A 26,271-nucleotide genomic window follows, 5' to 3' on the forward strand; every position below is an offset into this window, starting at 1 on the left:
CAGTCTCCTTCCTGAGCAGGGCCAGTGCGGGGAGGTCTTGGCCAGAACTGTCAGTTCGGGGGGTTTTGGAGGGTCACTCCCCTCTGCAGTGCTGTGAAGTGTTACTGTCTCTGGATCATCTGAGTCTTTGACTTTGAACTAGGCCATGAAGATGAATATCCTGGTGTCGCATGAGACTCGTGGCCTAAAAATACCGACTGGGTTCTTTTGCTCTGGGTTACAGATGCTGCTCTGAAAGCCCAATGTGATGTGATGAAATAAGAGTGCCTTGGTAGACAGAGATAAGGAATGAGTAACCCTTAGAGAAGGGCAGGAAAAGGCAGGATTCAGTTCCGGTTAGAGGACAGACTGAGCAGTGAAGGGGGGATAGGGCTCCAGTGGTCATATGCATAATGGAGGAGAATAGCAACCACGTGTGGGGTTAGTGTTCATGATGCTTCACTGGTTAAAACCTTCTTTTCTCAATTCAGTGAGATAAATATTTTCTTTTTTTCCAATGAGCTTGAAACTGCTCCTGTACAGATTAGTGGCAGTGTTGGATCAACTGGCCCTGCTCAGTAGGAACAGCCCCCCAGCCCCGTGTGAATCCAGTCAATATTGGCTGCTTGTAGTGAGCACAATCCCTCACTGGGAGTGTCTCACAGGAGGAACAGCTCTTGCACTATAAACAAACCCCAGTGAGCTGTGTCAGGTATAGTTTCTGGGTTATTGTGCTGACATTGACAGAATTTTAGTAATTGAATAGAAATCTCCCTTGAGGACCGTTTGCCAGGGTGTTGGTTACACACTGGAGGTGCAGGGAGGGGCGGGTATCAGTTTGGTTAGTCTGGGATAATGTGGTGTGCTGGGAGATACGGAGCTGGATGCGGCTAAGGCTGGTTCCATGTGTTCTGCTGCAAGTCATTCTTCCATATTCCACGTGCATTATTGACAGCTAAATAAGTGAGCCCCTAAGTTCATCACTGCTTCAGCTTTGTGCTGTCAGATTGGAATGAGGGCGTGCTCTGGATCTGTGCGATATAGCAGGACTTGTTCCACCAGAGGCTTGTGTTAAACGAGGAACGCGGTTATTGTAGGATTAGAGACTTCTGTTTATCCCTGGCATTGATGACAGGATATAGTCATAACATTAGTAATTCATGTGAGGAACAGTGACAGTGTGCTGCCACCTTTATTTGTTTGAAATTTTATTTTTAGGAAAGTCTGTGTACAGCATAAGGAGATAAGGAAAATACAGCTTTCTACCAGAAGTGCTTCAATACTTCATTTGATTTATAAATGATTTGGTAAGGACAGACGTGCAATAACAAAGAATGCTTTGAAATAAAAAGGCTGTGAATATGTTCCTTCACTTTGGGATCCACCCATGAAATCTGCTGTCTGGGGCCTTGGGAATTCCTTGGACTACACTGTGCTCACCCGTTTTCTGCAGTAGGTGCAATTGCAGGGGGGATCTCAGTCCATAAAGTGCTATTTGACATGGGTGGTGAGCTGTTCACACAGACAGGTTTTGCCTGGTTTGTGTTGACAGGCAGAGACAGTTCCAGAGTAGGGAGGAAGCGTGTCCCTGGTGTGTCTAAAATACACTGCTGGGCATGGGGGTCTGCTCTGAATCCCAGACCTGCAGAGGTGGCTCCTACCCCTGTACACAGCAAGAGGACAGACCCCCCTCGACCTTCCCAGACTGCTTTTGTCCTCCCACACATCTGGTTAGCTTGTCTTGCTTGAGATGCAACAAGAGGAGGCATTTTCTAGTGTTGGGTGGCGAGATTTAGATTTCACTTCAGGTATAGCTGTCGAGTGAAGAGATGGTGCTAAACAAAGTTCAGAATCACGTACATTTGGGCAAGTTGATGTGTGGGAGAGATTGAGAATAACATACGGAGCAAAGGAAGGAATGGCTGTCAGGAGGAGCCCGAGGGACTCCTGCTTATTCAGAGAGTTCATCTAAGCAAGTGGTGATGGGTGTCTCAGGGGCAGAGGTTAAAGGCGCTGCTGGAGGAGCTGATGAGAACAGGGTGGGCCCCTTTGTGAGGCTGTTCTCTGGGATTAATGATGCCAGAAGGAAGCACAAAGGGGACTCTGCCTCAGGAGTGGGCTGAGGTGTGAGGTGGAGCCTGGCTTTGGGCAGCCGCTTACTGGGGAGGAGCACTCAGAGGAACCCTTGGGCTGAATTCTGCCGTTTTAAGTGGGTAAAATCATGGCTGATGCCTTCAAAACATGGGAGGTTTGAGAAGAAGAAATAGCACATGTTTGGAATTCTCCCAACATGTAACATATTGCACGTGTATTATGTAGGCTTGGGGAATGCTGTTTAAAATAGCTGAGCCCACAGGCTACTCGGACAAAGCAAATATCAAGAACGTTAAGTTCTCCTCTTGCTAAGCTTGACTTGCCCTTGTTACTAAGGTCATTTCAGTGTGTATTTTGATAGCTGTGAGGTACTTGTGTAACAACTTTGTGCTTCAAACATTTGTTTTTTTAACTTAGAAGGAAAACGTTTTGCCAGATTTTCGTCAAGCTGTCAGTGAGGGCTTCGTACGTGCGGGAGCGATGGAGAAACGCTTTCCTGAGTAATTTTACTTCTTTTTCACTCTTAGGCTGACAAATCGGGAGAAGCAGCTTTTCCCATCATGCAGAGAAAAGGAATGGTTCCTGGGGGGGGCTGCAGGTATGCTCTGGGTTGGAGGAGGCAAGAACCTGTCACTCACTGCTGGGAGCAGACAAGGAGCATTCATCTGTGTGCCAAATGTCAAACCCTGTCCTAAAAATGGGCTAAAATTGCTTGAGGATATGACCTTGGGGCCAAGGGAGGTTCAAGATCCCTGTCCAGAGATTACTCAGCATTTCAAAAAGGGGTTTTGGGAGGGCTGGGGGAAAAAAATTTCCATATGGAACACAGACTTGCCCGGAACAATAATGCAGTAAAAGATGATCGTGTGTGTAAAGCACTGTTGTTGCCTAAATCCTCTCTGTTTTAGCTAAATATTAATACCAACCTATGGCAAATCCTTCCTCTTTGTAACACAGCTCTAATTGCTTGCTTTAGTCTCTTTCCAACCAGCCTGAGATAGCGTTGGCAATTTACGTGGTGTGGAGGAGCATCCTAAGGCCAGATTGAAGGATACTTAGGGGACAGGGCTGAGGAGAAGCTGTCTGTGAGCTCAGTGTAGAGAGCAGCAGCTCAAGGGCTCTCTGTGCCTCTGCTCCCAACTGCCCTGCCCAGACCCGCGTTGGCTGCCCTGTGATCTCAGCTCTCTTGCCAAACTCAGAGTGTTTCTAACAGATTTACCCAGGTTCTGTTCCTCTGAACTGCTGAACTTGGGAGGAGAAAAGAAAGTGCAAGGCAATAAAATCCTGGATGTCTGCACCCATCTGTACAAAGAGGCAGAGGATGTCGCTTCTGTATCACTTTTAGAAGGACAAAGTGTCAGAATTACACTTTGGAGTGATAAATGTGATATTATCAAAAACAAATGCAGTTAAAGCAGCTTCTAAATAAGCTAGAACAGTAGTGACTCGGCAGAGAGGGGCTATAAATACCGGAGCTGATGCAGCAGCTGCATCTGGGGGGGGGGGCAGCAGGGGAGAAGGGAGCTGGGACGCTCTGGGATGTACCGGGATCTGCATGTATTTTGACAAACTGTCAGAGAGAAGAGAAGCAGAACTGGTAATTACAAGGTGTCTCCAGATGCTTAATGTAGAGTTAAATGGCTGATTTCCATAGGTCCTCCGTTAGATCAAGGAAGAGACAGAAGTGGTGACTCAGAGTTGTGCTTCAGTTCTGGAGGGGGCGAGGAGGAGCTCGTGCAGGTGTGCAGACACCTCACCTGCACTGGAGCAACGCTGGTGTTGCTTTTGCATCTGTATTCCCAGCGTTGGGGAGGGAGAGTTCACAGCAGCAAATATACCCTTAATTTAATAGAGTTTTAAAACAGGAAGTCTACAGTAACTGGCTCTGTGTGGTGCTTTTGGGAGATGCAGAAGCAGGGGAGCAGTGTCTGCTTGCTGTGGAGGGGGGTGCATGGAAGTGGCATGGTCACAGCTGACAATTCAGAAGGATTAAAGGCAAAATAATGTTCTGATGTGCTTTTGCTATTGAATATTATCTGGTGAGAAAGTCATGTGATGGGTTATACGAGATGTTTATTTGTAGGGAGGTTTCTGTACGTAATTGCTTCTATTTGTGCCTTGTACATCTGCAGCCATATATTTTTTAAATGAATGGTAGAAACCAGGGGCTGATAGCTTTAATTCCCCTCACTCTCCCAGTCCTGCAGGGCTCTTCCCACTGACATGCTCCCCTCCTCTGTCCCCACTTGCTGGAGTGGTGCAGTGGTGGGGTTTCTTGTGCTTCCTTTTAGTCTTTGTTTTCAGTCCTTAGGTCGGGTTATATTTGGATGGCTTTATTTGGAACAGTCCCCGTGTTCCCCATTGCTCACCCTGTCCCCCACTGGGGTGGCAGTGGCACGGTGAGGGTTGCTGGTGGCTGATTCCACCCCTCTGTCTCCTGTGTGTTTTGCTGGAGTCTGGAGTTTGGGTGGGCGGGCAGTTCATTAGTCTTTCTGCAGCATCTATGCAGATTGCGGTCTGAGCTTATTTTAGAAGTGAAAAATCAGGAGCAATTAGCAATCTGCTCAGGAGGGAGCTAGGAAAGAGGCAGACACCAGCTCTGTGGCATTCAGAGCCCTGGCACTGGCCTCAGCCAGCACGTCTCCACGGCAGCCCGTGGGCTGGTGGACGTGCATCAGCGTGGTGTTCACGGGCGAGCACCCTGCTGACAGCCCCCAGCTGCAGTAAAGCCACTGCACGTCATTAATGGGGGAGTTCTGATGGGGTGTCGTTGCAAGGTGCGGTCTCAGGGGCTCGGGTGGAGTCAGGGGAATGTGGCAGCCGTGCTGTACAGGAGAGGCAGAGGTGTGTCCGTAGCCTGAGGTTCAAACCCAGGTACAAAATCTCATGAGGGGCACAGGCTGCCCCAGGATGTCCTGTGGTGCCTCCTCACCCAGTGCCTGTGGGCAGCTGAGGGGGGTCAGGCCATGGCACATGCCAGCTGACTGTCAGGGAGATCTGAACAAGGGTTAGGTCTGCCTCTCAGTAGCAGTTCACATAAAGAAACAAATGACAGTCTTTATTTGCTCACCCTGCCAGGACGATGCATTACTTCATTTTTTAAGTGACTGTTGTTATCTGGCTGGTACCTCAGCCAACCTGAAAGCCCCCTATTTTTGCCATATGTGAAGGGATGTGAATTCAAAGAATTGGAGAATTCTGCACATTGGAGTGTGAGCAGAAGAGAAGGAAGGGATTTTATTTTTTAAGTAGTGCCTTGACAGAAGGAATGGTGGAATGCTTACATGCAGCTCTTGTCTTCTCTGCACATGTGACACAAGGCAAGCATGGCAGGAGAGTCCTGCAGGGAGAGCACTGCAGCAGTTCTGGCTCTGTGCTTACCAAGGGAATCAAGTGAAATACTTGAGGGATTACTTTCTGTCACCTGCAGTGACAGCTGATTTTAGCCAGAGCTGTAGCTGTGGGAAGCCCTTCTGCCCTGATGGTGCTTCAGGAAAAATCCACGCACACTGGTGTACGTGGATTGTGTTTGCCTGCTGACTTGCTTCCCCTGGAGCTGCCCAAGTACCTTTAAGCCTTTTCTGATTTCTGGGTGGGAATTTAACACTCTTGTACTACACTGGGCTATTTGTGTGTTTTCATTGGTATTGTTTATCTATAACCATCTGGTTCTGCACCCACATATAAATGAAATAAATGAAGCCTGGGATGCTGGGGAAGATTGTGAGAGTAGACAATGTGCTTTATGCTGATTTCCCCTCCTTTGAAGGCAGGAATGCAATAACTTCGTCCGGAGGATGTGATGACTCTCACAGAAATGAAGCAAACAAGGGTAATTATCTCTGCTTTGTGGGTGGCACAACCCAGCGATCCCAACACAGAACATATTATTAGCCTCAAGTTGAGCTGTCTGCAGCCTGGAACTTGCTCCAGGTCTGTAGTAGAGGATGAATTCAGGAGGAAGTTGTGAAGTACTCATCTGGATCCTGTCTGCTGTGGAGATGCCTTTGGAGACTGTTTCCCCACAGCTTTGGATTCTCTATTGCACATTCGTTACCTTCTGAATGTCCACGTGGTCCTTCTGTAGTATAATACTGTGATTCTGCAGGTCTTTCTTCACCCTAAAACACCCCAAAACTGCTAGTGTAGTTTGAGGCTGGGTTTGCAGCTGTTGGGGAGGGTCATGCTGGTTCTTGGGAAGGTGAAATTCCTCCCTGTCTTTGTGCTTCCTCTCTTCAGGCTCGCTGGATCCGGTGACTGATGGTGTGCTTTCTCATCAATCACAGCACAGCTTTCCCTTGCTGTTCCAGTATTGTGCTTTTTCTGGGAAAGAAGGAGTGAGGAGCAGTGCCAGCCGATGTTTTGCCGCTCTCTGAGGCAGGGGCTGTGGAGGAAGCAGCACCGCTGATTTCCTGGCAGCAGCTGAGGCTTTCCTGGTTGGTGCTGATGAAGGCAGCGAGCAGAGCACCTGCCCTTACCCTCAGCCAAGTCCTCTGTGCTGGAATTGCAAAGGCACAATTAGCCAAGAGGACATGGAAGAGCAGCATTCCTGGGTGAGGAGGGCACGCTCCAAGTGAAGCATGATCAGGCCGTGGAGATGCACAGGAGGTGTTGGTCTGGAGGCACAGATGGAGCTGGCACTGCTGGGGCACCTCCGGGCCGGGTACAAGCTTCAGGGAGCTTGTTGCCTGTGATATTTTTGGGAACATTAAATCAAGCAAATACAAGAAGTTGGGCAACTGCTGCTGTTGGTCTTGTTGATTCCTACAGGCTCCTAAATTTGATTCTGCTCTTTTGCAATTCATTTTTCCTCCTCTTTTCTCTGTCCTTCTCAGACTGGGAGCAGTTTGGCTTTGGAGCGAAGTTCATGCTTGTCTCTGCTGCAGAATGGCACAGTGGGAGAAAGAGCAATGGCAGAGATGTCCAAGGAAAGACTTGTTTTATCCTATCTGTAAAATTAGGCTGGTAATCCTTCCCTCTTTCTTGAAGATGTTGAGGCTTATACGATTACCATTTACAGGATGCTTTGAGACATAAGATGAAAAGTTCTTTAAGGAATTATCCTATATTTTTAATGCATGTAAAGCATTACCCTGGAAGAGAATTGGTTCAGTGGATCCATGAATGCACGGATTTTTCAGGCCAGAAGCCACTGCTGGATAATCTGATCTGACTTGTGTTATAATATTTGATCCTGTTAGGGCTGTACAGAGGTTGGGGAGCTTGTGCGGATACTGGGGCTGTAGGAACTGTCTGCAAAGCTCTGCTCTCTTAATGATCTGTGAAATCTTTCCATGCCAGGATTAAGCAATGTGGGGTGCTGGAGTGAACCGCTTAATGATCTTCTCCTTTATTCCATCTCAGTGGCTCAGGGTGGGATTCACATTCTTGTACAGCTCTTTCTTTCTCAGTTTGAATACATTCTCCTTTGCATCTAAATAGCCCCAAGCCCTGAGCTCTGGTTACATCATTTCTGAGCATTCAGTGCATAAAGGACTTTCTCCAGCCCATCCCAGTGCCCCCCATGTACTGTGTTTCTCTGCTAGGGAGTGGGCGCTGGAGCTGATGCCAGCTGTGCAGGAGGGCAGCCAGAAGAGCTGTTTTCTCTGGGGGAAAAGCCTCCATCTGTTTTTGTGAGGTTTCCTTTGCTCTTCTTAAATCTTGAACAAACGCAGCAGATCTGTTTGGCTCTTCCTTTTTAATGCTTTAACCAGTTCTTACAGATTTCTTGCATCCCTTATATTCCAGCATGCAGAGCCAGAGGAGGCACACGCCTGAGGAAGCCAGCTGTTCTGCTTTCCCCGTGCTTGTCCTGTTCCTGCTTAGGAAACGGTCAGCTGGGGACAGAGCTCGCTTGGGTAGAGCTGCTGGCTGTGGCACACAAGGGCCTGGTGGAGGCAGGGACCCCCAAAAGACATGGGCAGTAGAGGATTGCCAGGGACTTCTGGATGCTTGGAATGGACCTCTTTGAAGTTTGGCTTCTTTAAAATAACACCAGAAATCCCAAACCAAAGAAAAAGAAAATAAACCACAAACAACAAAACCAATCCAAACCCTCTGAAAGCTTTGAGTTGCTGTGCAGTTCTGAGGTCTCGCTCCACCTCCAGTCCTGTAAATTCTCCCTCGCAGTGATCAGTGTGGTCAGCGCAGGACCGCGTAGCCCAGATGACAGTGTTGTGGGGGCAGTGAATGAGATTGACTCCCTCAGTGCTGCCCACAGTCAGACAAAAGTGGTGGCAGGTGTGACCGGTTCAGGCTGTGAGTTACTACTGGGCAGTCTCTGTTCCCAGGCAAACAGGGAGGTGCCAAGGGTGCTGGAAAAGGAGCATGAAGATGCTGCAGCCGAGGCACAGCCAGGGGTTTCCTTCATGGCCTGGCTGCTCTCACAGGGGCTGGTGTCACTGTCCCTGGGCAGTGTCACTGCCAGAGCCCTGCGGGCAGCAGGCAATGGACCCTTCCATTGACATGGACCTTCCCTCATGAAAAATGAAGCAAAAAGCTGGAGTGACCCAGGAGCTGACTCCCTGGAGGAGGATGTGCTGCAGAGCTGTGCTGTGCTTGTGGTCCTGTGCCCTGCACCTTGCGGGCAGGGGCTGTCCCTGTGCGGCCGTGGAGAGGTCTGGGCTGAGGCACTGCTGGTGGGGCCGTCCCTGGGTATGACCTGTGCTGCCGATGGCTGAGCAGCACTGGTCATGCTGCTGGCAGAGCTCTGTGCAAAGCAGGAAAAAATAGGAAAATGTGCATTTCTGCTGCCTAAATTTAGCCCCCAAAGCTTGTTCGGTCCTGACGGCAATTCCTGCGGTAAACCACAGCTTGAAAGTGAGGGTCAGCCACTCCTCTGGTGTCTGACAAGAACGTGGGTAAATACCTGCTGTGGGCTCCAGCTGCACACGTGCTTCTCTTTCCAGAGAGAGGTAGAGAGAACAACTTTGGGTTGCTTTGCCTGATTTCTTGTGGTGCAGAGTAAAACAAAGCAGCCTCTGTGCCAAGTGCCAGGGAGTTACCCCAGGCTGGGCCTGAGAGGGCTCAGGTACCGTGGCTGGACAGGGCAGAGCTCTGCTGGAGCACCACGGGGGGGGCAGGTTCCCTCTGCTGGGCAGGGGTTTATTTTGGGCAGGACAGGCCCTGTCCCCTGTGCCTGCAGGCGGGGCTGGCCAGGTGCCTGCTGACCCTCGGGACATCGCTCCCGTCAGAGGGAGAGCCCCTGGCTCTGCTCCACGTCCGCATGCCAGGGCTCACTTTGCTTCTCCTTTGGTTCCTCCTTGCCCTCGCCCATTTCCAGGTCATCAGCTACCTCTCTGCTAACAGATGTTCCACACTGCTCAAGCATGGCTATAAAAAATAGGTGTATTTTAAGAGACTGGTTAAATGTGTTCTTGCTGCAGTTCCTTTGGGCTGGATTCTGAACTAATCCTGATGCTGGTTTTAGGTGGATTATGTCACATTTTTGCAATATTTCCAACAGGAAGTTTGGATTCAGATGTGTGAGCTTGGCCATTCTTCCCATCAGTCCTTCCTGTACCATCACCTTGCCTCTGCCACATGTGTCCATAGTAATCTCAATGGGATTGGGATGTTTCTTCAGTTATTGGAAGACAGAATATTAAATGACTAAATTCTGCTGTTTTTCCTCTCTTCTCTAATAATGCTGAACATCTTGCCAAGTTCTTCAGAAAATAGTGTAGTCACCAGCACATTGAATTCATTAGGGGCTGGCATGGAGACAACGGGAGAGCGGCTGACGCCCCATGGAAAAAATTTGCAATACATTCACTTGAGGACCTGTCTGCTTATGGATTTATCTGAGTGGGTTTTGGTCCACACTTGAATTTTTCTTATTGGGAAAAGATATTTTGACTCTGGAGTTCAGCTTTTTTTTTTTTTTTTAATAATTTCCCTTTGCTATGTTTTGTAGTCAGTGAACCTTATGGAAGGAGATTTTTGTGTGTGGCAGGCAGGTAGTGTGAGCTGCAGTGCTCCTGGCACCCTTCCTGCTTTCCAGCCTGCTTCCATGGCACAGCAGCCATTCCTCTGTTGAGGGGAGATTTCTCCTGCAAGCAGATCTGCCTACTCCTCAGTCTCCAAGAGGAAGGACCCAGCATCCCTGAGCAGCACTGGGTTCCATGCTGAGAGCACCTGGAGGGGCAGCTGCTTGGCTGCAGTCAGTGTTCCCAGCCAGGGAAGCTGCTGTTGGCATTCCTGGGGTGCCCAGTCCGGGTGCTCCCCTGCCGGCTCTCTCTTCCTGTCTGGCACTCATGGTGTGTGGTTTGAAGTGCAGTTTCTGTTCTTAAATTGAACATAATTGCAACACACCATTATATTTGTTCTCAGACAGTCTTGATCCATGGAAATTTTGGCCTTGAGGCTCGGATGAAGTTAAGAATAAACACAGTTTGGGTTTCTTTGGTTGTTTTTTGGTTTCCCTGTGTCCCAGGAGTGAGGGCTGCCCTGCAGGGCAGAGCTGTCAGCCTGGCAGTGCTGCCTGCAGAAGAGAGCTGGGTGCTGTGCTACATGCAGAACACTTGCTCCCTGCTGTCTCCTCATTAGCCAGCCTGGCTGCTTCCAGATCTCTGTCCAGTCAGTTTTTATGGGAAATCTGCTGTCAGGAACTCCTGTGGATTTGGAGTACCAAGGTCTATAACAAATGCCACCACTTTGCTGTCACATGCAGGGACAGGAGAGGGAAGGGGGCTGTGTGAGGAGCAGCCAATGGGATCTGCTGCTGCTGTGCCTTGTGGCAGCAGAGCTTTACCACCTTGTTCTTGTGCTCGCCCAGTTTATTTTTTATGGTTTTAAGGCTTCATTGTTGCCATCTCAACTGTGATCTTTGTTCTCAGACACTGAGGAGCTGTCCTCATCTTTCTTTGCTCTCTGCATTATGTGAGGGGCTGCTGGTGGACATTACTTAAACCTTAAGCCCAGTTCAGTGTTCTCATAAGCACTGTGTCTGCTTAGGCCAGGACTAACAGTCTGAGAGGTTTCCTGGCACCTACCTTGTGTGTGCACAGTCTGTACAGCAGGAACCTGTGCTGTCTTAGCAGCTGCTTTTGATCTTTCATTATTTGGTGGCTGGAGGCTTATTTGTCATCTAGGAAGGTGTTTTGTGACCCAGAAATTTTTAGTGGGATGGAATTCCCCTCTCTGACGTGCCGGTGAACAGTCAAACGGAAATAGCTGTGGTGGCTCTAACTGATCATCTGATCGGGCATGTTCTGCTTTTCTCACAAAGAATGCCCTACTAACTTAGGTTCTGAAAGTATAAAAGCAAAAAAAATGACTCAGTTGCTTTATTTTCAAAACTTTACAACTCTTTTTCATTTGCATTTTGAACTTTGGTTTGAAAAAATGAGGGGGGGGGAAGTTACCAGTGTTTTAAATCTGGCCTAACCTGTTGCCCCTGCTACAGTGGTTTCCTGGAAGTTCTGGGTGCTGCAGGGTGAGTGTCTGTGCTTCAGTGAAAAAGCAGAAGGGGATGGTGGGGAAGGATTTCTCCTGTATTCGCAGTGAGGCGTTGCTATGAATCTCGGGATCAGGTGGTCTGACCCCCGGGGGTTCAAACATGCTCCATGGAAGGTCTTCTCTGTTGGGTCATGTCTTGTACTCTTGAGTAGCTGCATGTCTTCCTGTGGCTTGAGTCCTCCATGCAGGGAGGTTGTACCTCGTGCTGGTGGAGGAGAGCAGGTGGAACATCTCTGCTGCTCCAGCATCCACCTCCCTGTCTGTCCCCTTCTCACACTGCTGCTTCCTGCCAGGAGCCCCAGCATGGACCCTGTGCCTCGGAGAGGGGGAGTGGGAGTGAGGTGGCCACCAGCAATACCTGGTGGTTCCTCCAGCTCTGGATGTTTCTCTAGACCACTGTGCTGGTCTGCTGTGGTCTGCCCAGGTTCTCACAGTGGTTCCTTCAGACTCCTGGGGGGAAGGGGCTGGCTTTGCTGCCAGGTCTTTTCCCTCTGGTGACGTTCCATGTTCAGGGACCACTGCTCAGGAGAGCTGGAGTGTCACAGCACTGGACTCTTTGGCTTGGATTGCTTTACAGGAAGCTGCTGAATGACCCTGTGCAGAGCCATCAGCTTCTTCCACAGGGAGAGCAGGAACATATCGTCAAACCCTTCTGACCGGGCCTTGGGGTGGGGCTTGTTCCTATTGGGATACAGGAGCCGGCAGTTCTCATGGAAAGGATAACACTTGCTGCCTTGATCTCAGCTTCCGTGTGTTTGGCCAAGTTCCCAGAGGGTCAGGAGGCCCCTGCTCTGCTGGGATTGCAGAAGGATGCTGTTTCAGGAACGCAGTGTGGGATTTACGCTCCTCGCAGATGGTTGGAAAACCATGGAAAGCCATTATCAACCCATTTCTGCCCACACGCCGCTGGGGCCTCAGAGGGGATGCACACGGAGGTGATTCCTGTAGCCACTGCTATGGTGGGCTGACCACGGAATGCAAAAAGCCTTTTGAAGGCCAGGCCCACCCCAGCCTAGTTCTGATGGCCCTGTTCACCCCACGTGTGCCCATCTGGGCCAGGGCAGTGGGAAACATTGAACCACATTGTTTACCTGTGCATTTTGCTGTGAGTGAGTTGGGTTTCGGGGATGTCTTGTTAGAAAGAAAATTTGTAGGGAGCAGGAGGCAGAGCCCAGGCTGTCACTGCCCCTCGTGTGAGTGTTTGGTGTGGGTACAGGCAAAGCTGGGGGGCTGTGCAGGGGAAGTGCCACTGTGCTGGAGCGGACTGGGGATTAAAGACACACATGAAAAATGAAATGAATGCCACAGGAGTTGTTTTCAGACTAGAGAGAAGTGTTTTCCTTTCTCTTTTTTATTTTTTTTCTTGAACCTGGAACGTCTTGTTTCAGATAAAAAGCTTGTCTTGTTCTTTGTTTTACCAGGAACCATATCTCTTGTCTTTGTCTAGGCAGGGATGTTATTAATGACACAGAAGGAAGGAAGGAGGGGGGAGGCTTGTCGGCTTGCTTTGGGCTGTTTGCTCTGTGCCTTCCCTGCAGCTTCTCTCCACTGGCTCCCTGGGAGCTGCACGGTGGAAGGATGCGCTGCTGGCAGCTCTGTCTGTGGATGCTCTGTGCCGTGGTCCCTGCAGCTCCTTGGCTGTTCCAGCTTGATAGTGTCACTGCCTGGACCTGACAGAGCCTTGGCCTGGATTCAGCCCTCACAAGGTGGATGCTCCTCTGGCAGCACCATCCCTTCTTCTTCCTGCCACTGCTGCTGGACCACACTGGCATATGGAAGTGGCTGTGGAGGTGCCGGGAGCAGGGGCATCCTGTGAACACTGTGCTATGTGGGCTCTCGAGGATCTGCCCTGCCAGCATCCCTGTCCAAGGGGGCTGAGCCCAGCTCCCTGGGATCACATGGGGGTTCCAGTGGCTCTTGGGGCTGTGCTGGCAGTGCCTACCTGGAATAGCCCGCTGGCATTTCACAATGGATCCATGCTTCAGGTGCATTAGCTCTGTGTGTGTGAGGGTTCTCCCGAGGGAAATGGTGTGTGCTGGTGAAACACGGGATGACAAAGCACTTAATTCCATGGTGAAGAGGGCTGGGCTTTTAGGGAAGGCAACAAATGGATAGTCTGAAGTGGGAATAAAAGCAAGTGGGAGTCAAATGACCTTGTTAGTGTATTCCGAATTTGTAGAAGAATTGGGTACTCCCCGAGTCCAGCTTACTGTGCTATATTTGCAATAAACTATTGGTTCTAATCCCAATTGTGAGGAAAATAATGGCTTTTGTTGCCAAGCATATTTTTCTCACTTGTCACAAATCAGTGGGGTGAAGCATGTGTTTGAGGAACACCTGTCCCAGGCTGTCCAGTGGGAGGATCCACCACTCTTCTCCTGGATGGATAATTTGGCATCCCGACTGGGGAGGTAGGTGGGCTGCAGCCAGACCCCCAGGCTCGGGACTTGGCTGCAGGGCTTGGTCCTGCTCGCTGCCAGCCAAGGAGAAACAGGACAGAGAAGCAGGATGTCTGACAGTTTTCATCCCTGCCCGTTGCTAGAGAAACCTCTGCTTTTGTCTGTCCCTGTCTGAGCAGCCAGAGCCTGGCTCTGGCCTGGCTGGACCCTGGGGGAGGGCGCTGGGGAGGGGGCAGCGTGAGGAGGAGGGGGAGGAGGGTGCTGGCTGCGATCTGCAGCTGCTGGGGCTGGGCTGTGCAGGGCTCCGAGCTGGCTCTACCGGCTGGAGCGTCACCGACTCCCAGGGCTTCAGGGTCCCTGTGCTGGAGCACACCTGGCTCCTGTGGTCTCTCACGTGTCAATTCGGGCTCCACACCTTCGGGAGTCTTAACTGTCCAGGATTTTCCACTGCCTGCTTTTCACCGGTGTTTGCCCATATAGACTTTGGTTTATTTAATAACCCATCGTACACCTGACATGCATTGCCCATCCATGAACTCCGCAGCAGGTCCCACTGTCCTTCTGCTGTGGCTGATGCCAGTTGAGCTTGGCCCTTACCAGCACTTGAGGTAAGAAGTATTGGAGCCAGGAGTTACTGGAAGAGGGGGGGGGAGACTTGCAAAAGAACTGCCTGGGAACAGAATTGTCTTACCAGCCCATTTACTGCCAGAGGATGAAATCCCAGCTCCATTGAAGCTGATGGGAGTGCTGCCACAGTCTCAACTGGAGCTGGGATTTCAACATGGTATTTGTGAATTCCTGAAATTCAGAGATGCTGCTGCCCACCATGAACATCCATGAACTGTATGGAAACATGAGGAATAAGTGAATGATATTGATGATTATATTAATAATAATAATAATAATGTTTACCAGTGGTAAAATTTGCATTAATCTGATGGCATTCATCTACATTTGAATTGCTATATTTGAAAAATGAGAGCATATGGAAAATATCCTTCAGCAAGCTGAGGGTGGGAGGGGCTGGAGTAGCAGCATGCTTGTAATGATTTGGAGCTGAGCACGTTGTCTTGGGCTTGACCTGTCCACATCAGCTTGTTGGTTCTTATAGGAGTGCTCGAGTTGGCCACAGTGTGTCTTAGATAATTTTGCTCTTTGTCAAACCCTGCCTCATCCCTGTGTCAGAGGTATGCTATTTGGATGTGTGTGAGTGTTCCTGGGCTCTGTGTGTGGCTGCCAGCATTGTCCTCACTGGAGAATGGATGAGGTGAACAGCTAAGGAGAGGAAAAAATGAGGCTTACCCTGATCTACTGGCCAAGATGTTAGATCAACCAAGACAGCACTTTTCTGGTGTCTTGAAGGGGTTTGGGGAATCGTCTTTATGCTCTCCCTGGCACACTGAGTGTCCATTTCCAGCCCAGCGCTCCCTCAAGTGTGGAGTTGGCCTTGCCATAGTGGTGATCTTAGAAATCCAGGGTTTCCGAAGGTTTGTATTTGCAGCAGCCCAGCAGAAGTGCCCCTGAGAATCATCTCCTCTCAAGGCCCGTTCAAGCTGTTGATGTGCTGCTTGGGCTGACCCATAATCTTACCGATTTTTTTCCAGTTTCTCATGTAATTTCCTTTGTGTCAAGTTTACATCCATTTATCTTATGCTAATACTCTTTCTTGAGTTGTAAATCGCTGTGTCCTCCGGTCTGCTCCCCCAAAGACAGCATCTCTGTATTCTTCCAGCTGTTGTTTTCCTGAGCTGACTTTTGAATAACTCTGGCAAGTTTTTGGGTGGTGTTTTTGTGGGTTTGTTGTTGGGTTTTTTCCACTTTTTTTAATGTTGCCATTCACTTACAAAGCTGCCAGAGGCTAAATACAAACCATGCCTCTCATCTCCACGGTCTGTCACACTCAGGTACTGGTTGGCTTCTGGTGGTGGGAGAGGTTCTGCAGTGGGTTTATCCCGTGCTCCGTGTTGTGGGGCTGACTGGCCATCACACTCAGTTCCTTCTGCGTCCCCTCTGGTGCTTGGGAGCCTTTCACCAGGTTTCAGAGGGATGGGAGCGTTCCTGGGGGCTTTGACTGGTGGGAGGCTTTGCCATACCTTGGCAGCCTGGAAGTGTGATTGCTGCCAGCATCTCGCGTGGCCTGAGGATAACGAGCAGTGGAGGCTGGGATATGGGCTGATTGATTCACGAACATTACAGGCAAATTGGCAGATGTTCTGGTTACAGGTGTTCCCTCTCTCTTCTGGATTAGCAGTCCTGCAGCCTGTCTTGACCATTGCTGTGCTCCTTGCTTTGTCAAGGAATTTTGTTTTCTCCAGGATCATTCTCCATGGCATTCAGTTTAAAGTTGGAATTCCAGGCCTGTGAATCCCTGTACGATGAACAGGACAAGATGCAGCTTGTGCTGATGCTGCTGACCAGAAGATTGCTGGGGAAGGGGTGTGGGTTTTGGTTTGGGTTGTGGGGTGTTGCACTGGGTGTTAGCAGAGCTGTGTTGGGTTTGGGATTGCTGGGGAAGGGGTGTGGGTTTCGGTTTGGGTTGTAGGGTGTCACACAGGGCGTTAGCAGAGCTGTGTTGGGTTTGGGTTTGCTGGGGACCCGCTCTCTCCACCCCTGGTGTGTGAGCAGAGGGGGAGGATGGAGGGTGTTGGGGTCAAACAGCACATGGGTGCCTCTCCCTCACGGGGCTGGTCTCCAGCTCCACTGAGCAGGTGGCGGAAGATGGATGCCCTCAGAGTGCTCCTACTGTTCCCTAGGCAGCAGGCTTGAAGAGTGGAAAAAGGCTTTGCTACCTGCCTGTGTTTGTCCCTGGTTCTATGAAAAGGCATTTAACTGAAGGGAGAGTGCCATGAAATGTGGCAGCAGAGCAGAGCTGGAAGCAGGGAAGCGACTGCAGGTGCTGTCGGGGCTGTGTCTGTGAGCGCTGACTCCCAGGGACCCTGGAGCACTGAGCAATGTCCTTCTCTCTGCTGTCTTTGCATTGATGATGTCAGCAGCTCTTCGTTTTGTTTTCTACACAAACCTTTCCCATTCAGCAGCAGCAGCTCGTGGGGTCAGTGTCCATCTCAGCTGTTAGTGTGACAGCTCATCGCTGGGTGGCTTTAGGGTCACAGCTCCCCACGTCTGCAGAGCCTGCCCTTTGCTGCCACGTGCCAGGGTGGCACTGGCCTGGCTGAACTCCTGCAAGGAGGCTTAAAAGTGTCAAAACAACATGTTACAGGCATGGGGAAAACAAAGAAATTCTGTTGACGAAGGTCAAAGTATGCTGGGGATGGAGAGAGCTGGACCCCAGCAAACAGGGACAGAGAGAGTAACAGCTGAGGTAATCTGTCACCTGTCATTGTGAGACCTTGTTTGCAGTGACAATTTAGTTTCTTTTTCTCCATTCCTTTAGCAGCCATATTAATTTATTTTAAGGGTCTTTCTAGTATTCCTGTAGAGTGAAATTGTCCTTAACTTTGAGGTTTCTGCATTCTGTGAGCGAGGGCTGATGTCTGTGTGCAGGGTCCCCAGGGAGCTCTGGCCGGGCAGAGGCAGCAGTTGTGCTGAGTATCCCCACTGCTTCTCACCCTTCCTCTTCTGCTCGGGGCCTTGGCCCTTCTGGCTCCCGTGTCAGCATCCTCCTGCCTGCAGATGGGCTGGATGCAGGTCAGAAACAATCTGGAGCACTCTAGCTACTGCGGGGATGGTTACATGGTTCTCCAGGCAGACTTTGGGAACAGAAAATGGCTTTGCTGGTGGCCAAGTGCCATGTGTCGAGTCCCTCGCCATGTCTGTGTGGTGTGAGCCTCGGAGGCATTTTTAGGAACAACTGTGCTATCCTCTCATAATGTATCAAGAACATAAAGAAAGTGCCCAGGGAGGGTCCCACATAAGGTGAGTGATGAATTTCTGAGCTTTCAGCATTCCTTATTTCCAAGAGTTTTGATTTTAGGCCAGCCTGCCTTGTGTGCATGTGTGTAATGTGTGGGTACTGAGGAGCATTCCAGGCACTGCAATGACACCTCTGCCTTGTGTGCATGTGTGTAATGTGTGGGTACTGAGGAGCGTTCCAGGCACTGCAATGACACCTCTGCCTTGTGTGCATGTGTGTAATGTGTGGGTACTGAGGAGTGTTCCAGGCACTGCAATGACACCTCTGCATTGTCTCGATGCGGGTCACTGAGTGTCCCAGTGACCTGGCAGCCATTTCAGGCGGTGCAGGTATTTTTAGTTGCTGGGGCTCTTGCAGGTAAGGTACCGTTGGTCATCCTACTGTGCTGAATTTGCAGAAGGAGCCAAGGATGAGCTCTAGAAAGCAAAGTGTCTCAAGGCGAGCCTCTGCTGCGGGGGTGTGGCAGAGGGGGGTGTGGGGCTGCACTCCCCTCTCCTCGTGGGCTCTGGGAACAGGCAGGCAGCATATGGACCTGTTCCATCAACCGGCCCCTGCAATTCCAACTCCTCTGATCCCTCCGCTGTGCAGCTGCTCCCTGAAGCCAGCTCAGCCCAATTGTTCTCACTTTGAATAGATTTTCCTACTGTCTAGTCTGGTTTGTCCTCCTGTTTCCAGCTCTGCACAGCCCCTCCCACGGGGCTCCCCAGCCCTCCGGGCAGAGCCCAGCTGCTGCTCCAAGGAGAGCAAGTGGCTCCTGCGCAGGCGTCCCGGCCACATCGCATCTGAGAGCTGCACAAACCCTGCCTGCGGTTGGGAAGGGTTGGGCGAAGTTGGAAGGGTTGGGAAGGTGTATTTCCATTGCACCCATGCTGTGCTGCTGCTCTTGCGGGCAGGGTGAAGGGTCTGGCTGTGCCCCTGCACAGTGCTCCCTTCCCCGTGCCTGCCTGTCTTCCTGACATCAGCCCTGAGATCAGCCCTGAGATCCCTTCCTGACATCAGCCCTGTGCTGGCGATTTGCAGCTTGGCTGTGTGATAGGATATGAGGGAACTGGAAGAAGTGCAATTGGTCTTTGACCATGGGAGAGAAGCATCCTCAAAATAGGGAGGATCAAGGTGAAAAGTACAACTCCAGCATAGAAAGAGGAGAAACATTAAACAGTTCCAATGATTGGGATGTGCTGAACAGAAGGAGTGAGCTGTGCCCAAGGCTGTGAGTTCTGGCAGGGCCAGGTGAGGGTCAGCACTGGAGACCAGCTCTGTTTGCTGCTCCTGGGTGCCTGTTCCCTGCAGGACCCCAGTGGGTACCTGGGGTCCTCTGGGAGACACCGGCTGCCCGAGGAGCCCATTCCCACACCGGCACCTCTGGACACTGCTGAGCCCACTTTGGGAAAGGTCATGGGGGCTGCAGTGTGTCTGTCCCAGTGTCTGAAGGTCCCTATGGGGAAGGAAATAAACCTGGAACAGATGAAGCTTGTGGTGTTTGTGAGCTGGGATTTGAAGAGTCCAAAAGACTTTTTAAGCCTTTGAGCCAAAACCACGTGTGATTTACTGATTAACCCAGCAACTTGGGAGGATGGGGTGAGAAGAGGGTGCATGGCAGTGCCTGCTTCCTCTAGGTCAGTGCTGGCTGTCCTGTAGGTCTTCACATTGGCATTTATCAAGAAATAATAAATTAGCTCATATGCAAAGAGTACGGGATTTCAGATAGTACCAGATGGATTGAAGTATCATTTGCTGGATTCAAAAGGCAATTGAAAGCTCTGAAGTTGCTCTTGGTGCTCTTACACAGCTGTTTGTTTTGACAAGAACAAGGTTTAATATGAGGCTGGTCAATGGAATTGTTCAGCTCTTGCTTGGCAAGAAGCTCTGTTGCCTTTAGCAAACCCTGAATTCACCCCAGGGCTCAGGAGCTCCAGCAGAGCTGTGCCATTTGCTCTGGGAGGGCAGCCCTCCTGGCCAGTGTCTGCTGCTGATGTTGTGTTTTGTTCTCTCTGTGTGCCTGCAGAGATCCGAACGCAGCTGGTGGAGCAGTTCAAATGCCTGGAGCAGCAGTCGGAGTCGCGCCTGCAGCTGCTGCAGGACCTGCAGGAGTTCTTCCGCAGGAAGGCCGAGATCGAGCTGGAGTACTCCCGGAGCCTGGAGAAGCTGGCTGAGCGCTTCTCCTCCAAGATCCGCAGTTCCAGAGAGCACCAGTTCAAGTAAGCAGGTGTTCCCAGGGCAAACTGGGACAAAATGATTGGCTGGAGGCTGCTGCAGTCGTTGGAGGTTGGTTTGTAGCTGCACAGTCCTAAAGGGGAGTAAGGCCCATCAGGTCAGCGGTGACCTCATCTGTCCTGTCCCTGTGTGGGGCTCACCGAAAGAACTGGACGTGTCCCTTTCCAAGACTTCCACCACGGCGTTACTGGTCTGTGCTGCCCGAATTGCACTTAATGTGCCCTTCTTGTGTAAGGCGGCAAAAATAGCAGTTGGGCCAGGAAGGAGTCAAACCCCTTGATTTTTTTGAAGGGGCTTGAATTCATCCACTCATTTGATTGTGCAAGTTGCAGTGGGCCAGGTTTGTACGCCTGGTTTCTGCATAGCCCAGTCCTCGGCTCTCCGGGACCTGTGTGTTGCACTCATTCTCATTGACAGGCTCAGGCTTGGAAGCAGTTTCTGGAAATCGAATTTACTGCAATTTATTTGCAATGAAGCATGTGTGTTTTCTGTATGCAGCCTGCGGTGTTGGAGCCAGGCAAATCCTTAGTGGAAATATTGAGAAACAAAGCTTTGAAATAGGAAGTATGAACTGGATGCTGGGATCGTGTGAGAATCAAACTGATGATGCAAATTGTGAAATCTGTGGATGTGTGAATGTGTTTTCAAAAGCAGCTTCTTTTCAGTTTAACCATACTTGGCTAAATGAGAAAATATCTGAAAAAAACAGAAAGCAAAACAAACTTGAGTCAGAATTTGATTCTGGAGGTGAGTGTTCTGTGGTGAGGGTGCTGGCTGGTGTGTTCCACTGGCTGGTGACCTCAAGGCTCTGGTGAAGGCCACTGCCCTGGTGCTGTTGGGGGGCTGGTCCCTGCTCCCCGCATGTCCCCGAGTGTGCCGGGTTGGATGATGCTCAGTGGTCACACGGGGTGTTGGTGACTGTCAGGGTTTGCTGTGTCCCTCTCCTGGTGCTGTCGGGGCGCAGGATCTCCCTGGGCAGCACTCGTGGAGCTGTGGGATGCACCTGGTAGGGTCCGTGCCTGCCAGGTGCTGGTCCTGGCTGCTCCCCCTGCACCACGTCAGCCCCAGCTCCCCACCTTTGCCTCCCTGGGCCACAGCGAGGCCTCTGACTCTTCTTCTGCCAGTAATGTTCATGACAGAATCTCTCAACTGGAATTGTACCCTTTGCTGCAGATGAAACTCGTGCCATTCAGTTCAGTGGCCAAAGACTGCAGCCCCTGTTCAGCGCCTTTCCCCGAGAGCCTGGGAAAGGTTTGGCTGTCTGATGCCCTTCGCCTCGCCAGCCCTGGGCTCTTCGCAGTCTGTTTCTTCCTTTAACTCCTTGTGATTTCTTTTCCCATTTCGGCAGCAAGAGCAGCGATTTCTGCTCTTACATTACTAATCCTATTTATTCTATATTACTAAATCCCATTTAATCTGTTTACTCGGTCTCTCCAATGAGTGGGGCTTTGCTGGTTTCTTATGCCAAACTCTGCTGCTGCTGAGTTGCCATTCAGATCCTCACTGTCCTTTTGACATCCAGTGTTGTGTGTCAGTTGTGTGGGGCTGGCTGCTGCGGTGTTTTGCATCAGGGATAACTGTCCTGGGGAAGGAATTGGCCCGGAAGGAGCTGTGGTTCAGAGATGAGCCCACAAAGGCTCTGGGGGTGTCTGGCCTCTCCCACTAGCTCAGAGCAGTGTGAAGGCTCTCCATTGCTTGGCGTGCTCACAGTTCTGGAAGCTGCTGCTGTGTGGTGTCCACAGGTGACAGTGGTTCTCCACTGTTATTAAACATCTGGGCACAAGTGCTGGTGGTGATGGTGTTAATCGAGTGAGCTGGATTTCAGTGCTCGCTCCTGATGAGTCCTCACTGCCCATTCCATGTCAAGAGGCTCTCTTAATACATTTTGTTCTTCCAGACTGCTCTGTACCTGCCCTTACCAGGCTCATCTGTGCTGCTTCCCCAGCTGCTCATGTGTGTCATTATTCTGATGAGGCTGTGACACTCCTAAGAATTACGGTCCCTTCGGTGCTCCTTTGTCCCTGTGTAGCCGTGTGCAGCGGGCTGTGCCAGCCCTGGATCTGGCAATTGCTGCGGCTCCCGGTGATTCCAGGTTCACATCCAGGTGCATCCAGATTTCTGGATGTGGTTGTTCTGCCTGTGTATGCACACAGAGGTGTTCTGGAGTCACCGTGCTGTCCCCTCCAGCACATCTGAGCGTGTTCATGTTGTGCACAGTTGCTTGGGGGTAACACTGGATGCAGAACCCTTTCCTGAATGCTTTTCAGTGCACTAAAAGCAGCCCACTGGACTGGGTGGCAAACGGGACCTTCTGCAGTGTGCACTGACAGTCATGTTCATGAGTGTAAAGAAAAAGCCAAACTCTCTCCCTTGCCAGGGATGTCTCTTCTCCTGTGCCACCTTCCAGAGCACCCACTGCAGGAAGGGGCTGGCTGGCTGGGGGTCTGGTGTGGTTCCTGCGCTCGTGTGCCACTGGATGTTCCTGCAGGGCAGTGCTTGGACAGCTGGAAGAAGAGATCGTGCACCTTTCTCTGGGCATGACAGGTCCCAGTGGATGTGTGCAGGGGAGGGGGGTGATGTGCTGACAGCATTCATTTGAAAATATGTGCCTTTTTGACTTGTTCACTTGCTGGTTTTCATTTTTTCCCCAATTCCCTAGAAAAGATCAGCATCTCCTTTCCCCTGTGAACTGCTGGTACCTGGTCCTGACGCAGACCCGGCGGGAGAGCCGAGACCACGCCACCCTGAATGACATTTTCATGAACAACGTCATCGTGCGGCTGTCGCAGATCAGCGAGGATGTCATCAGGCTCTTCAAAAAGGTAACCCGGGCAGCTGGGGGAGTTCAGCTCAGTCAGGGTCCATCCTGGCATTTCAATCTAAAGTGGAACCGTCACAGATGTTGCAGAGCAAATCTTTTGAAGGAATATCACTGTAAGTCTTTCCAGATAATATTTATTCAAGAGTTTTAAGGAAACTGAGATCCAGAACTGCCAAGCAGTGAGGTGTGACCTGGTGCTCAAAGTGGTGTCGGTGCCAGAGAGATGAAAGGGGGAAATGTGATGACTTTTTCTAAAGACTCTTGGAGGCCTTCAGAGGACAGATCAGGACAGGCTTGTTGGGTGGAGCTTGGTAAAGAACAGGATGACAGGCATGAGGCAGCTACAGGAGAGGAGTCAGCGTGGCTTCCTGAAGGGAAGAGTCATGCCTCAGAAATCTGGTGGAGGTATTTCTAGGAGCCAGGGATTGTGTCAGTAGCTGGCACAGTGCCTTCAGTGGGAAAGACTGAATTTCTTGAAGAGCTGTTGAAGAGTAAGGAGTGGTTGTTTTCTGTCTTAATGACTGACTAAAAGAAAGGGAACAAAAGGAAGGAAAATGTGCAGTTCCTAAAAAATTATTTGGAAAAAGGGTGAAGAGTAAGATACCTGATGATACAGAATTATTAATAATAACCAAATAAAAAGAAGCATCATATAGTTGTGGGAATCTCACAGTCAGGGGGACCACGACTCTTCACTAAAAGCGAGGGGGAATGTGGTAAGGACATGAAGAGTCCCAGCAGTGGGTTGGCTCTGTGACTCTAAGGTTTTCCTTAATTTTGTCCCTTGTTGTCAACAGGACATCTGAGTCAGGGAGCAGGGCAAGCCTGCAGGGCTCTCCAGCAGGACAAGGCTCATAATCAGGGCTTATCTTGAAATTTCAGCTTGACTGGAGAGTAAATTTCATGTGATATTTTTATGGCCAGTTTCCTCTATTTTATAGATCTGACCTAGAAATTAAACTGCAAGGTCAGGCTTGGGTTTGCTGATCTGGTGTGGGACATCATCCCTTTTCCTGTCCTTCAGGCCTCTAGAAATTTGAGAGGTTTGGGATATATTGGTTAGTTCAGTTCTAAGCCTGTCTCATAATCTTCCTGCCATTTACATTTTACTCTGAACCTGTTTTTGAGATGTATGTTAAGGCTATCCTTCTGCCCATGTGTGTAGATGGTGTGTCATGTGGAACTACAGGACAAATCCAGTCAGCATTCAAACAAGGACATCCATGGAGTGTTCAGAGTGTTCTCTTATAGTAGGTCAATCCTCAGCCAGGACAAGATGATGAAATATTTTACCCATTCAGCAGAATTATTTCTTTGTGTTTGGTTTTCCTCCATCTCTCCCTCCTCATTTTTGAACTTAAATTTCAGCTTTTAAGGCTCAACACTTTCATCCTATAGAAATGGTTGCTCCTTGTTTCTCCCTCCTCCATCTCCTAATGGGGGAGCTGGTGGGACTCCATCCACAGCCTGCCAGAGCCAGCACCAACTCTGCATCTAAAGGAGCCTTTACAGTTTTGGGGATCTCTGATTTCACCACATTTGACCCTTGGACTCATCTGTCCCTGGAAATAATGCTCAACTAAATCAGGGAAAAGGCTTCTTTTGTGTCATCATTTGCCTTTCATGTGGGTGGAGAGGCTGCCACTTTTGGCTGTTTATTTTTCTCACCCTATGGCACGCCTTGCCTGGAGGGATCTGGATCCCACTTCCCAGTAGTGTTTGGTGGGGCACCTTGGGCATGTGTGTGGGAATAGGAGCATCCTGGTAAATGAATTCTGAAGACATCCATCCAGCCTTGCAGTGTACGAGGTTGCTCAGAGGAGGGAATCTTTCCCTGTTCTCTCTGGTCCTGGGTGTACTCAGCGCTCCTGCTGACAGGGCCGCTGGCTCAGGAAGGGTTAAAGCACCCACAGTTGTGGTTCAGCTGCTGGGCGTGCTGGAGATTTTTCTTTGATGGTAAATTAGGGTAACATTTTTTTCCAGAGATGTCACTTTTAATTCCCCCACCTAGAGTTTATTAACGGGCTGTGACATGCTGTGGGGACACGAGGAACTGGGAGGTTTTGTGTTTCCTGCATTCATTATGTAAATGTAAACAATCCAGCAGAGCAGCAGGGAGGGATTGGTGAGGTACAGGGTGAGCATAACTGAGGAGCAATTGCTCAGTGCCATGGCAGTGTGCCAAGAAAGATGCAGGGTGCTGAGCTGCTGCTCCCTCGGCTGCCCTGGTTGAGCTGGGGGGGTCGACCATCAGTAAATTGGGACACTGCAGTTTGTTCCTCTTCACCCAAGTGTCCTGCCCCTCAGCTGACAGTCCTGGCATTGGGCTCTGACACACCTCTCACTGCGGCTAGCCAGGAACCCTTCCAGCCCAAACCACCTGGGAGGAAAGCAGAGGAGGAAAACTCAATTGGGCAGGTTTCCCTGGAGCTTCCAGTGCTAGTCACGTTCCTGGTGCAGGAGGAGGAGATCAAGGCGAGTGTGTTGATGTTGCTAATAGGCAGGGATAAATGGGGATGCTGAGATGTGTCCCTGTGGAGATCTGGCTCTGCAGATCTGCTGTCAGGGTGAGTCTCTGTCCCACAAAATCTCACAGCGTGTCCTCCTGGTAGAGCCAAACCCAGGCGGAGGGACCCGTGGCCAGGCAGGTGTTTTCTCCCCTCTTACCTCCTGCTGTGGTCGAAGGAGGGAAGTTTGAAGCTTCTTCCAAGTACAGAATACAGGAAATTGTAGATTTGAGACAGAGCATCACTATGTCCGAAGTAACGATGCTGCATTCCCCAGTGTGGGATTTAATTCCTTGTTGTGACAGTAAATTCAATTCCATGCTGTGGTGTCCTGGATGGACATTGGGTGAAGCAGTGCTGTCTATCTGCATGGGAACTCTTGTCTTTGTCTGTAGAATAAGCATTCTCCACTGCCAGTCATCTGTGCTGCTGCTTCCTGCTACTTTGTTGGCAGGGGCAGGAATTTTAATAAGCTGCTAACCTGAAGCCATTGCTGTCCCAGTGAGGAGCTGTGTTTTCGGAGGAACTGGAAGCATAAAGGAAGCAGCTAAATTGGAGTTTGGTTTTTGCAGATGGTCCCAGGGAACGGGAATGACGTTTTGGTGTGATTTCTCCCTTAGAGAAAGGGGAGGCAGCAGGCTCAGAGAAGTGGTGAGTTCCTCAGCTGCTCTCCTGGCCGCAGTTGGAAGAGGCTCCAGCATCCCCAGGCTGGATGGTGCTCTTGGATGCTGGAAGACACCCGACAATGCCAGAGACCCTTTGGTCTCCTGCAGCAGGATTCTAGTGTCTATAGTGTCTATAAGCAAATGGCTCTTTAAACATGGTCCCTACCAGTGGTCCCCCATGTCAGTGTGGCTCACGGAATGACACACTGAGCCAGTTTGTGTTGCTCTATTTTGGAGTCTAAAATTAGGTTTGAAAATTGCA

The 26,271-nt window shown here is 50.4% G+C and overlaps 1 protein-coding gene across 2 annotated transcripts in view; it reads left to right on the forward strand.

The window, feature by feature from the left end:
- Positions 1-26,271, forward strand: part of SRGAP3 (SLIT-ROBO Rho GTPase activating protein 3) — an 83,669-nt gene that overhangs the window by 19,223 nt on the left and 38,175 nt on the right. For both annotated transcript variants that reach the window (XM_050313090.1, XM_050313091.1), the window contains exons 2-3: positions 19,808-20,000; positions 22,676-22,838. In XM_050313090.1, the coding sequence (XP_050169047.1) occupies positions 19,808-20,000; positions 22,676-22,838 (356 nt within the window). The remainder of the gene's footprint in view (positions 1-19,807; positions 20,001-22,675; positions 22,839-26,271) is intronic.

This window comes from Myiozetetes cayanensis, unplaced genomic scaffold, assembly GCF_022539395.1.
Source record: "Myiozetetes cayanensis isolate MyiCay16 unplaced genomic scaffold, myiCay2020 scf18, whole genome shotgun sequence".
Taxonomy (NCBI): domain Eukaryota; kingdom Metazoa; phylum Chordata; class Aves; order Passeriformes; family Tyrannidae; genus Myiozetetes; species Myiozetetes cayanensis.